The sequence below is a fragment of the Manihot esculenta genome, chromosome 6, assembly GCF_001659605.2.
Source record: "Manihot esculenta cultivar AM560-2 chromosome 6, M.esculenta_v8, whole genome shotgun sequence".
NCBI classification, from domain to species: Eukaryota; Viridiplantae; Streptophyta; class Magnoliopsida; order Malpighiales; family Euphorbiaceae; genus Manihot; species Manihot esculenta.
The window spans coordinates 19,684,236-19,697,429 of record NC_035166.2 but is presented as its reverse complement, the minus strand read 5'-3'; the positions used below and the strand labels follow the sequence as shown (position 1 = coordinate 19,697,429).

The 13,194-nt window shown below is 31.2% G+C and overlaps 3 protein-coding genes across 4 annotated transcripts; 1 reads left to right on the top strand and 2 right to left on the bottom strand.

The window, feature by feature from the left end:
- The first annotated feature begins 639 nt into the window (after positions 1-639).
- LOC110617886 lies at positions 640-1,206 on the top strand. Its single transcript, XM_021760890.1, has one exon. The coding sequence runs from the start codon at positions 640-642 to the stop codon at positions 1,204-1,206; it is 567 nt and encodes a 188-aa protein (XP_021616582.1).
- Positions 1,207-3,395: 2,189 nt separating this feature from the next.
- LOC110616673 lies at positions 3,396-4,118 on the bottom strand. Its single transcript, XM_021759121.2, has 2 exons — positions 3,912-4,118; positions 3,396-3,833 (listed from the first exon to the last, which is right to left on the bottom strand). Exons 1-2 carry the CDS (start codon positions 4,009-4,011, stop codon positions 3,565-3,567), a joined length of 369 nt encoding a protein of 122 aa, XP_021614813.1. The 5' UTR covers positions 4,012-4,118; the 3' UTR covers positions 3,396-3,564.
- Positions 4,119-7,245: 3,127 nt separating this feature from the next.
- On the bottom strand, positions 7,246-10,730 carry LOC110616686 (repressor of RNA polymerase III transcription MAF1 homolog). 2 transcript variants are annotated; one of them, XM_021759144.2, is made up of 11 exons: positions 10,574-10,730; positions 10,313-10,390; positions 10,039-10,109; positions 9,897-9,946; positions 9,517-9,590; positions 9,359-9,421; positions 8,856-8,943; positions 8,177-8,239; positions 8,021-8,100; positions 7,779-7,850; positions 7,246-7,680 (listed from the first exon to the last, which is right to left on the bottom strand). In XM_021759144.2, exons 2-11 carry the CDS (start codon positions 10,342-10,344, stop codon positions 7,599-7,601), a joined length of 675 nt encoding a protein of 224 aa, XP_021614836.1. In that variant the 5' UTR covers positions 10,345-10,390; positions 10,574-10,730; the 3' UTR covers positions 7,246-7,598. The 2 variants fall into 2 exon arrangements, with proteins under 2 accessions (XP_021614836.1, XP_021614835.1); XM_021759143.2 differs by having other exon boundaries at positions 10,526-10,709.
- Positions 10,731-13,194: the final 2,464 nt, after the last annotated feature.

Here is a 13,194-nt window from a genome sequence, read left to right as displayed (position 1 = left end):
TTTTATTAATTAAGAATATATTTCATGCAAACAACTAACAGATTGCATTGCAGTTGCAGAGAAGCAAAACGGTCCCACACGCAAATAACAGCTAGCCAAACAGAGAAGAGAAAACTGAGCAACTTCTCTTACTTTTCCTCAACTTGCCATTAAGCCTAACGCGTCTTCTGAATATCATAACATAAATCGCAGACAAGCCTCCACGCTCTTTTTAGACACTTATTTATAGTTTTTTTTTTTTTTTTTAACAGAATATTCCATATTGGAGCGGTAGTTCAGAAATTTTTTTAAATTTATTCGGATCAACTTATTAATAGATTAAATTTATAAATATAATATTTATTTATAATTAAAATTAATATAAAAATAATTTAATAACTATAAAATTAATTACAGACAGAAAAAGTAATAATTAAAAAAATAATTATTAAAAAATAATAATAATTAAAAAAGAAAAAAAACAGAAGAAGTAAACAAAAGACTAAGCCTGCCATTGACAAGTCATTCACTACATATTCCCCCACAATATCCTTCTCATTCTTTCTCACCAAACATTTAAGCAATTTCCTTTTTCTTTACGACAACAGCCAAATCCTGCAGAAACCTCTCCTTTTTTCCTCCTTTCTTTTGTTTCTCATCATGGGCAATTACGTATCTTGCACTCTAGCCACCCCTTTGATCAAGAATTCCAAGGCGGCGAGGGTTGTCCTTCCCACCGGCGAAGTTAGGCAGTTTCGCCACCAGCCCATCAAAGCAGCAGAGCTCATGCTAGAGTGTCCAAATTTCTTCTTGGTAAACTCACAATCTCTTCACATTGGCAGGCGGTTCTCTGCTCTTTCTGCTGATGAGGAGGTCGAATTTGGTAACGTATACATCATGTTTCCGATGAAGAGAGTGAATTCTGTTGCCACTGCAGCTGATATGGCTGCTCTTTTCATGGCTGCAAATTCTGCAGCTAAGCGAATAACTGGTGGGAAAAATAATAATAATAGTAACAAGGTCAGGGTCTTGCCGGAAACCTGCAGCGATGTTCCGGTGGAAGGAAGTTCTCTGCAGGGCAGTGAAGATGGAGGCTCGAGATTGAGTAGTTGTGAAGAGGAGATTGAAGGGTTTCCAAGGCCAGAGTTCAATTACAGGTTATCTGTGTGTAGGTCGAAGAAGCCCATGTTGGAAACTATTAAAGAAGAACCAGTTCGTTCAAGATGAGAATTATTTTCTTCATGTAAGAGAATTAAGTGACTCTTGACAATCTTTCTCTCATTTTTTGCAGAGATTTCTTAGATATTTGATATAGGTTTGATTGATTCTGTTTGGTGGGTATGAGAACTGCTAATTGATGTAGAGACTAAAGAGTAAAAGTTCTTCTTTTTTCTTTAAAAAAAAAAAAAAAGAAATTGTGGAAGCACTCATAGGTTGTTGTTTGATCTTATTAAAAATGTAATCATTCATATAAATTTGTTTATAGCAAACAACATATAATTTCAAATAAAAAAAATTAAAAAATAACTTATAATTTCTCTCACTTTCACGATTAAAGTTTGTAATTTAATTTATAATAAAATAATACATTTATGACAGTATTTAAAAATTATTATTATTTATTAACAACACAACACTACAAAATTTTATTTTAAAATAAATTAAATTATATATTTTTTAAAAACTGATAAAATTAGAAGATTTTTTTATTATTATCTTTTGTTATATTTTATCCCTTATTAGGCAGGTTTATAATTGATAAATTCATTTTTTTATTAGAATGTATAAAAAAATTAATTATTTTAAACAAAAAATTCATTTAAAAAATAAAATTTATGTATTAATTATATATAAAAATTTATTTAAATCTTTTTATTGAAAATAATTTATTCTAAAAGAAACTTTAAAAAATTACGTAAAATATTTATAATTAATAACTTCATAACTGTCCACTGTGGAGACTAACGAAGGTGGCAGGCAGCTTCTTCTCTTTTATTTGTATTTTTTAAGAGTAATTTATAATATAGATTTAAAATTTAATAAAGTTTATAATTTAGTCTGTATTTATTTAATAATAAATAATTTAGATTTTAAAATTTTATTTTATTAATAAAATAATTATATATTCTATTAAATTGACGGTTAATTAAAAAAATCAATTCAAATTAAAGAAACTCAATTATTATAAATATTAAAAAAATTATAAAAATTAAATTATTAAAAAGATTAAATTATTATAAAAAATAAAATTTAAATAATAAATAGTTATAATTTAACAACATATTTTAATAGAATAACTATTTCGTCAATTAAAATTAAAATTAAAATTTAAAATTAAATTATTTATTATTAAAATAATAAAAATTAAACCGTATATTTTACTAAACCACAGAAATTATGTTATAAATTATTTTCAATAATATGAATATTATCTTTCATGATAGTATACAATACAATATAAACAGAGGAGGAATCTTGGACCAGCCGTAGTTGGAAATTGACTTTTTATTTTCCATAAATTGACTTCGTAATATATTATTTGACTTTTCTTTTTCTGCCTGATCAACGGTCAAATTTAACCTCTTTAATGGAGATGGAGATTTTTATATATATAAAAAAAATTATATATATATATATATAAACTTAAATTATGTTTATGAATTTTTAAAAGTGAATTTTTTTAAAATTATATTATACTATAAAATAATTTATTTTTATCAATCATTATTATTGAATGAATTGTTTAATTTAATAGTAAAATAAATAAAATAATTTTAAAAGATAAAGCAATAATAGAAGGCAAATATTTTTTTTAAAAAAAATCACTACAAAAACATAATTATTGAAACATTATGGATAATTTAAATTAAAATTAATATATAAAAGACAGAAAATTAACCAAAGACAAATAGACAAACTCTACAAGTTATGTAATTATCAAGTAAAAGAAAGAAATTATTACAAACTTGCCCCATAAACAATACTCATCTTGTCATCTGTACCCTTGGAGCATCTTCCCATTAGATTTTTGCATTCAGCTACCATAAATCTTTAAATGGTTTTATTTTATTAGACTTTAATTTGATCAATCAAACCCTAATTTCAAAGAGAGGAACCAAACCTGCATCCCCAATTCCTGAATATGGCACCAGAACAGAAGGATGGAAATTAATTAAACTAATTCCTGGATTAAAAACTCATTCATCTTGTAATAGGTCTGATTTGATTCAATATCTACTGAAGTTATTTTTAGAATTATGAATTTTATTTTCAATTAAATTATAATAGAAAAGAAAACAGAAGAAAGCATACTACAAAAAAATAAAAAAAATAACCATAAAATTTATCAATTAAATTATTGAAAAAGTATTTGAGTTACTAACAATAAAATTACTTACCATTTACTAATAAAAGATCATAGCTATAGTTTCACTTTTATATAGTAAATAATTATATTTTGTTAAATTTTGAATATTTATATTCGATTACAATTCGACTCGAGATATTTTATTAGAAACGAAGGATATGTGTTCTAAAGTTTGTTCAATCTAAAAGCAGATATGCAGATCTTTTTTAAACCGAAAATTAGAACTTGAAATGAACAAGAAGAGAAACAAGGCATAAGCAAAGAGAACCAGAAAGAAAGACAAAACCAAGTGCACCACCAGCTAAAAACACAGCCTCTAAACACTCAGACAACTTATCATATCTCTGGTGCTTTTGAACATAAGCAGATCCATAGTTCCACCCATTTTGGAGCCTGCAACATTTCTCCAATCTCTCCTTTGTCCTCATTTCTGCTACTCTCTCTCTTAGAACACCCATGTTTGCATCCACAATATTTGCAGATGTTCCTGCCAAACCATAACTCATTCAACAAATCAATGCTGAAAAATGCATCAGAATTTGAAAAAGAGACTTGTATATATTACCATCATCCTTAAAGCTTTGAGATTTCACTTGGGGATGCTTGAGTTCCTTGAGCCTGCAGAGATGGCTGAAGCTGCAAGAAGATGGAATGAAGGAAGCCATATATGGTCTTAGTTACTGAATAGAAGCTGGTGTTGGGTAATGGGTATCAATAATCAAGAACTTCAATTTGGGAAGCTATGGAAATGATCAATTAAATCTTGATTCTTGCATAAATTTATATCAGCTTGGTCTAGCTAATGGCTATCACTGTTATCAATAAAGTATTATTTAAATTAGGTTTAGGGTTTGGGCTTGCATATATTAACTAGACTTTGGTGTATTATCAATGATATATAAATGGACCTACCATGATATATATTTATAAAAACAAAATAAAATAAATTTTCAAGAAAGATAATTATCAAGTCTTGTTGATCCCTTATTATTTTTTACAATTGAAAAATTTTTAATCAAATCGAATCCATATAGATTCGTAATATAACATGAAAATAAAATAATATAAATCTCGTATATTTATATTATAAATTTTTATGAATTTAATTTAAATAAATTTTTTCGATTATCTCTCTTCAAAGGGTTTTGAATGCTAAATGAAAAGGAACAAAAAAATAATATTAAAACAATATAATATATGTATAGCCAAACATTAAAAATAAATTCGCAATCATATATCATATTAAATATCAACTTTATTCAATATTTTGAAATAAAAATACAATCAATGAAGAATTTTTTTTTCTATTAATAAAATTATTATGATGTGATTTAAAATACAAAATATAGAAAAAAATATTAAATTATATATTAAAATAGTATTAATAAATAATTCACATAATAAAAAACCAAAATTAATATTCTTAGACACTAAATTAAATTATAATAATTACACGTTAAACCTACCCAAATACGTACTTTTCGTAAGTGAGACACCGAAACCTAGAAAAGTCGATAATTGCTAACCCAATAAAAAAATGGAAGGAATGAAATTCACAAAGTGCCACCTGTCCTTCTACTGGCTTATTTATTTTTTTAAAAATTACCAAAATTTAAATATTAAATTTAATTAATTAGCCATAGATAGAGACAACCATTATGATGATGCTTGAAGAAAAAGAATCCCAATGAAAAAGAATGGGGAGGAGTATTATATAATGAATTAAATAAGTGGTTAGGTTTTGATAAATTGAAGATCTGACACTGCCAATTTTTGCAGAACAAGTGGCGTATGCAGATAGACAAGAACCCCTGCCTCATGGGACAAAGCTTTGCCTTTCACATATTACAGTAAATAAAATAATTAGACTAAACTTAGATTTCTGATCAATGGGATTCTTTATCAAGTTGATGCCTTCAGCTGACATGTATACACTTTACTGTATAGAACACTCTGCAAACTGCACATACACCGCCATTTTCATTGTTCTTCCGAGTTATATGCTTTATAAGTCTCCTAGGGTTTAAATAAATTAAATCATTAATAAGCTACTCAAAATTTAATTTGATAAAAATTTAAATTAATTCGATTTAATTTTTAAATAAAATAAACTCAAACTTAATTTTTAGAGTTGTTAATAAACGAGTTAAATTTGAATTTTATAGTATTCGGTTCGTTAAAACTCGTGAGTTCGACTCGTTTTTGAATTCATGAACATACTCGTGAAAAATCTCATTTTAAGTAAGCTGAGATTATTATCATGAGAGAAATAAACTCAAACTCTACATATATTTTCATGAGTTAAACCTAAATTTTTTAAAGATCAGCTCTATATGATTTAATTACACTTTTAAATTTGTATATATTTGAATAGTTAAAATTTAAAATCTCATTTTTATAAGTTTACGGATTAATTTATAAATATACTTATTTAATTAAAATTATTTTAGTTTTAAACTTATTAGTTTGAAACTAAAACTCATTATATATGTAAAAAAATTAAACTACTCGTAAATTATTTGAGACTAAACTTGATAAAAATTCGATTTATCTAAACTTGTTTGTTAAACGAGTCAAACTTAAACTTATTAATACCCTGTTTAAATTCGAATTCGAAATGAGTAAAATTCGAATTCAGTTCGAATTTTAAAAAATTAAATTGAAATTTTTTAAAATTCGGCTCAACTCGACTCGGTTCGATTAGATCCTTAAAATCGCGTGTCCATTACTAGGCTAAATGATGTATTTTATTTCTTCATATCTACTTTACTGTTTATAAAATATTAATCTCTCAATTAACTTTTTCAATCTCACTTTTTAAAAAGGTATCAATTTTAATTGTATTTTAAAAGTAAAAATGTGGGTTACTAATTTTTTTTTACTTTAGTTCTTTTAGAAAATGATTGTGGTGCTTAAGAAAATATTATTAATGGTTATAGTATATGATATTTATTTAATAAAAAAGAAAACCTTTTATTTCCACTAAAATTGAATGGATTGATTCACTAAAAGAAAGCGACGGAAGGACAGATGTTGGTTGTTGGCTGAACCTTCTTAATGCACCTTTTTTTGTAAGTTGCATGGTGATGTAGGTAGGCAGATGAAGACAGCCGATTAAGGAGCTACAATGATTGAAGTTATCACTTTTACTTCTTTAAGTTACTATTTCCTTTCCCTATTTGAATTAATAATCAAGAATTTTATAATTTACCACAATTAATTTTTTAACTAAACTTGAATAGAAGAGGGAAATCTCGATAATTTGGGGACTTTCTAATTTGAGCTAAAGCTTCGCCCAAGATCTGGTCACCATCTTCATCCCAAGCGGTTGTGTTGTGAGCTTATAAACAAAACTTCATCCGACTTATAGAGCTCATCTAGACATGTGATTGAAGGCAGCATCCACACCTAACTTTCTTGATGGAAACTACAGCCAAAATATCGTAAGCCTTGAAAATAAAACCCACACAAGTTTATAACTGTGAAAGATAAAAAGTTTTTTCCCAAGTGGATTAGATTAGCTGGTCATTCACTGTTAAAGCCATAAATATCTCACCTATTAAGGAATAGCTTGATTGATATTCCTTCACTTCATGGTGTAAAGTAGTGAAATTTCAAATTCGATACTCTCCATCTACTTATTCTAAAATGTTTGCCTGAAGACTGTCTTTTGTTGTATAGCCCATCAATCATAATAGTGTCTTCTTTTTGGATTGGGAAAAAAGAAGAAAAAGAAAAAGAAAAAAGAAAAGCCAAAAGCATTTCACGTCACTGTAGAACAAAAAATTATGTTTTAAATTGAATGACTCCGATGCTATGGCAGCAGCCGATCCGGATTCTAAATCACTACGAAGCAACACCAATGTCTCCTCTATAATTATCATGTTTATGTCATCCGGGAAGAAAAAACATCGCACGACTTTCAACTTCAATTATTGGAACATCAGCCAAATGAAGTTCCATATGTACATGCAAAATCAACAAATGGCACTACTTGAGAAGAGGGACAAGAATGTCTTCTAGAAATCTGAATCCTCACAGCTAATCACAACCTAGCATTAGATTTCACATATACTTTTAGAAGCGTTTTTCTTGACTACAAGAGACGGATAACTACATGGTTGAGAAATAAAAAAGCTAATCCTACCACTTTGGTGCCACAAGTGGTGGCATTGGCAGAAGCATAACTACAGATAATTGTTATTGGTCTTCTCATATGAACATCACGCTAATAGTCCTTGGCTATTGGCACTCACATGTCCATGTCATCAAAGATTTCCCCATCTTCCTCGTCGCTTGAATTGTCCACGAGATATCCCTCCACAACCAAGTTACTGCCATTAAACAGCAATGATGAGGCCGACATGTAAGGAAGGTACTTCAAAGGAGATCTCAAAAGTAAAAGAGAAAACAATAAATCATATTAACCCACCTTAAACAGCAAAAACGGAAGCTCACAACACGCTTGAGTTTCCTATTGTAGAAAAAGAAACTGAAAGACCAGCTGCAAAAATTAAAATAAAATAAATAACAAATAAGAAGTTCCTCTCTTTTTTTTCTTTTTTCTAGGAGGGGGAAGAATGGGGTAGCAGGCAGAGAGGAATGCGTCAACTTCATAGCAGTAGCTATATGACAAAACTTATGTAAGGTCGTGAAGATAATACAAATACTCACATTGCTCCTTTCTCTAGGAATGGATCTGCATCGGAATCTGGATTATAGCTGTAGATTTCACATTCTGCTAGTTTTACAACCTGCACCACCAATTCAATATATCACAACAATTGCCTCTTTCTACCAGTTGTCTTCACGTCACTAATGTATGCTCACCTCGTCCAGAGCCTTGAACAAGGTTTCAAGCAAGGAACCACCCTCATTTTCCTTGATCCATTCCTACATTGAATAGGGAAAAAAAGAAAATTAAGATGACAGTAGCATACTTGTAAAGTCAAGTCATTTGGCATTACTATCTCAACAAAAGATAAGGAAACAAGATGACTCTGCAACATCTCTCTCACAAATAATAATAGAAATGCAAGCAATCATTTCTTTACCAATCATGCAATAACCCATCTAAACACCGGGTACCATGTCAAAATGGTCAAACTAGGTTTTCCATCCCAGTCATCAATTCACACAAGAATCAACCAGAATGCTGTAGTTCAGACTAGTGCACTGCTCTATGTAAAGAAAATGGCATAACAATTAACAATCCTTATGCCAAATGAAAAGTAATGATAAGAAATCAGATAGACATAGGACATATAAAAATGGAGAAAAATAGTGGTCACTAGGGACAAGAAGTTTGATTAGAATTATACAATAAAATGCAAATGCAATTAGCCGATTTTTTTTTCTTTGCCAAGAATAAATGCCATAAGGATTTAACCAAAAGAAAAATCAGAATACAACATCACTACATTAATCCCCCTTTTCAGGGAGGGGGCATTTAATTTTGATGAACATGCAATGCTCAATTGACATGAGTGAAAAACAATTAGTTAAATACCTTTGATGCTTCAAACATGTACGTATCAAAAATCTGCTTAAAAGTGTCCCAGCTTTCCTCTGTGAAGAACTGGTGAGCTTTCATGGCACTGAAACTCACAAAGATACATGCCAATATCATAATATAAGGAAAGTACAACAGCAAATATACATTAAGGCATCAATGTAATAATTCCCATACGGTATAAATATGAAATAATTGAAATTAGAGCGAGAAAATAAAAGCATGTGAAGTACATCTTTCTCAAAAAAGGCAAACCACATTAATGGCCAACATTAGATTTGGGAAATGGAGAGACTCGAACTCTCAGCTCCTCCTAGAGCAACAGTTCTGTGAACCGTCTGTCAAACCTTTTGACAACACTCCCATTACAGTTAAAAGAAGATTATATAGCGGGATGCCAGGTCGCCCAAGAAGCTGACAATGGCATTACCCATAATCCTCCTTTCACCATCAGTTAAATAAAAATGTACATAAGATACAAAAGAGAGGTACATCATTACCTGAAGTCATAATCTGGATACATGTGATAGAGTGTGAGAACAAGATAAATCAATGTCTTTCGGCTGGAATAAGCATAAGGGAAAACCAGTCAAAGAAAAATCACAAACAATTATGCGTTTCCCAAACCCATCTAGGCAATGAAGCAACCAGTAACCACCTGGATCTGCTTAATAAGTATTCAGCCGGCGAGGATGAGTCAGTGTCTGAAGATTTCCCAAGATAATCAAGGATCTGTAGAAAAATGATTACCAAAGCCAATAATTTCCACCCTCACACCACGAAAACAAATGTTAAGATTGTAAATATATGAGACCAAATATCAACAAATAGAAAAAGATCCACAAAAACTACACCAAAATTAAGAAAACAAGTAATTTTTCAGTTTGCTATCTACAATGAACACTAAACAGAATGAATCTGTAGCATACAATTGAAGACAAAATCAATCTAAAATTAGAAATAGTTTTTTTCTATTTGCAGTTATTTCTAGCAAATATTTGAAGCAAAGGAAGCAACTATTATATTTCATTACGTTACCTCATGCTCCAAACTGAGAGAAAGCTTTTTGTCTGTTCCAGTGTGTTTACCTTTGCGAAACACAAGAAGAGGGGGAAATCACAATTCTATTCCAAAGCAAAATTTCCAAAACTTGATAGTTAAATTCTAAATTTGGACTTACAAGAGTAAGCTTCAAGGCATCCCTTGATTGTCCGTTCTCCAAGATTTAAATTGCTTAAGAACTCATTTATGCTGTGGGAAGAACATAAAATAGAGCACATATCATATATACAAATCAAATCAAAGAGGAGACTATCTAAGAATAGGCACAGCCTGATATTCAAATCTCCCTGATGGAACAATCACATAAATATTAAAAGAAAACACCAAATTCAAAGAATTAAAAGAAAATGGAGTAAAATTCGATTTCTAAAGTAGCAATTTGAAAAGATTACCTTTCAAGAGGTGTGTATTCCAAGAACTTCATAGTGAATACAATTCTCAAAAATGGATAAAACGCCTCTAGAAAAGTCCTGAAAGAAGAAATAGGAACAAAAGACCACATTCATCAAAGCATCTATGTTTAACGCTAATTACAGAATTAAACAAGTCGAATTCCATCCTAGCAAACGAGGAAAAAGAAGGGGGAAATGTATGGATGAGAATACCTAGCAGACGATTTGAATGGAAGATTAGAAATGGATGGATTTGAGTACCTTGTAGACGATTTGGGTGGAGGATTTGATAGAAAATGAATAAAATTACAAGGCCTTCGAAGGATATGGAACCGAAATGAACCCTAAATTCGAATATTCGATATGGCGTATAGAGTTTTGAATTGTGGTTGGTAGAGATGTGGATGCTGAACAGATGAATTGACCAGTGTTGTTGGGCTGGATCGGACTTCATGGCCCGACGTAAACTGACATCTATTTTCAGTGTACATGTCACTCATTAGTATTGTCCAAAATACATTGTTCGTGGTTTTTTTTTTCTAAAAGCAAAATTAATATTATTATAATGGTAAATTATAACAAACGAAATCCCTCCAGACTACATGATTATGTTTAACAGAATAGTCTTTGAAGAATTTTCAAACCAGCGAATGAGCAGCATGATTACAGCTTTTAAAATTTTTTTAATAGCTCCTAAATATCAAAAAATAAGGAGATACCCGCAAATTTTGAATGATAGAAGTAAAATCACCTTTAAAAATAATATCGTTCTAATCTTGTAAAGTAGTCAAGGAAACAGCTCTACGACAATCAAGACTTTTCAAAATCAGAGATTTGTAATACTAGAAAAAAAGTTTGCAAACACTGATTAATAACCTATTTAAAATTACTTGACATATATAATTTCAATTTTATTTCAGTTATTTATAATTGTAAGTGTTCAATTGATGAGTCGAACAATATTAGTATTCGTTATATTTTTTGATCTAAAATATGTATTGGCTAGGCTTATCAATTCTTTGATGGATGAAGTGAAATTGACTGTTTTACTCCTATTTATATTTTACCTCTGTTAAGACTTGATTGTCCTTAATAAAATTTTCCTATATTTACTTCAAAAAAAGTATTCTAACATATTATTACAGTTGCTTTATAATTATTACTTTTATTAACTATTATATCAAAATTCAATTTTAAAATTTTAAGAATAGGTGTCTTTTAAATGTACATTTAAGAATAGGGTGGACATTCAGTCAGTTTGATTTAAAATCAAACCGAACTGAATAAATTGAAAAATGAAATTTTGATATTTATGAAAATCGAACCGAATCGATTTTAGACAAAAATTGAATTAAACTGATTTGATTTGATTCAATTCGGTTCGATTCGATCGATTTGAATTTTTAATAAATTTTTTACTTTTTTTAAAATATTTAAAATTTAATTAAAATATTTTAACTTTAATATAATATAATATCTTTATATTATTAAAAATAATATACTATTATCGCTGATGATCTGAGATCCAGAAAATTGGATTTACAAAGCGTTTTGTAGGCTTAGCTAAAAAGAAGAGCCCTCCAGAAGAGAATGTTTCTTCCTTTTATCTGTTTCCATTGTCTGTCAGTGACGTGTAACGACCCGGCTTCTATTGGGCCACCTGTCTCTGCCATATTGATATAATTGTACGAGGATATCAGATTCCTGCCCCATGCGTAACGGCCTCTAATTCCTCCTGGGCGCGCATGTGGATGGACCCACAAGGCGGATGGGTCGGTCCCCTTCCTGCTTCTGAGCTGGACCCAAAGATTGGGTTAAAGTTGAGCCCAGGTAGGATCTGTTTGATGGGCCGTGTGAACTGGGTCGGCCTGGTTGATGAAGATAACTGGAGCTCGGTCTTAAAGCTGAGCGGACCGGACCTGGTTCATGTGGGAGACTTGAAGGCCTCCAGATAATGGGCTATTGTCATGGGCCCGGCCCCAAACCGGGGTGACAAAATCCATCGGTCATCAATTGCCCCTTTACCTCCTCGTTAGTTATTGTCCAACTGAAGAGGGGGTAAATACCGAGAGTCATCATGACCGCGCCGCCCAAGGACAAAACTGTTCAAAACATCTTTTCAACTCTTTATTGTTTCAAATTTCATTTCCCATCAGTCTCCCCAGAATGTTGGCTCTTCTCTGTTCTACTACTCTCTTTGCTTTCCTCTGCTCATTTGCCCTAATCGCTTTTCAGGTATGCCTCTTCTTTTACCATGGATAGTTCTAGTCTCCCCGATGTTGTCAACCAGGAGTTTAGCATCACCCCGTCTAACATTAGGAGTTTTATCTCTAGGGAATACCTGGATACCCCTCTTTTTCACATCCGGGCTCCTTACCGGAATGCGAGGATCGTTCTTCCTGATCCTTCTCCCCCTGGCCTAATCGACCCTCAAAGGGATGTCAGTCTAGTCTTCTTCATCAAACAGAGGGAGTATGGTCTGTCCTTCCCCTTTTCTCCTTTCTTCAAAGAGGTCTTCCAGTATTTCGAGATCACCCCTCGAATGCTAACCCCTAACTCCGTTCTTTTCATGTCTTGCTTTGAATCTGTGTGTCTGAGCTGGGGGTTTACACCCACGGTTCACCTGTTCGTCAGCTTCTTCAGGCTAGTCAAAGCAAGCCAGAAATTTTATTACTTTGCCCCTCGCGGAGGGTTGTCCATTTTCACGGGTTATAAAGACTCCATCAAGGGCTGGGTAGAGGGGTTTCTGGTGGTGGAGTTGAAGAAGAATACGGGGTTGGCTTGGGAGCTCGATCTCACCTGGGAGGATGTCTCTCTGGGTTGCAACGACCTGCCCCAGTTGGGCCTTACCGAGCAGGTCGGATTCCTTCGACTGACTTCTG

Bases quoted from the DNA above. Each gene is read 5' to 3' on its own strand.
- LOC110616673 (XM_021759121.2), bottom strand. From the start codon at position 4,011: ATGGCTTCCTTCATTCCATCTTCTTGCAGCTTCAGCCATCTCTGCAGG. The intron at 3,834-3,911 runs GTAATATATACA...ATGGTTTGGCAG, and splicing joins TCAAAGCTTTAAGGATGATG to GAACATCTGCAAATATTGTG.
- LOC110617886 (XM_021760890.1), top strand. From the start codon at position 640: ATGGGCAATTACGTATCTTGCACTCTAGCCACCCCTTTGATCAAGAAT.
- LOC110616686 (XM_021759144.2), bottom strand. From the start codon at position 10,344: ATGAAGTTCTTGGAATACACACCTCTTGAAAG. The intron at 8,101-8,176 runs GTGAGCATACAT...TTGGTGGTGCAG, and splicing joins TGTTCAAGGCTCTGGACGAG to GTTGTAAAACTAGCAGAATG. The intron at 7,681-7,778 runs GTGGGTTAATAT...GTTTAATGGCAG, and splicing joins TTCCGTTTTTGCTGTTTAAG to TAACTTGGTTGTGGAGGGAT.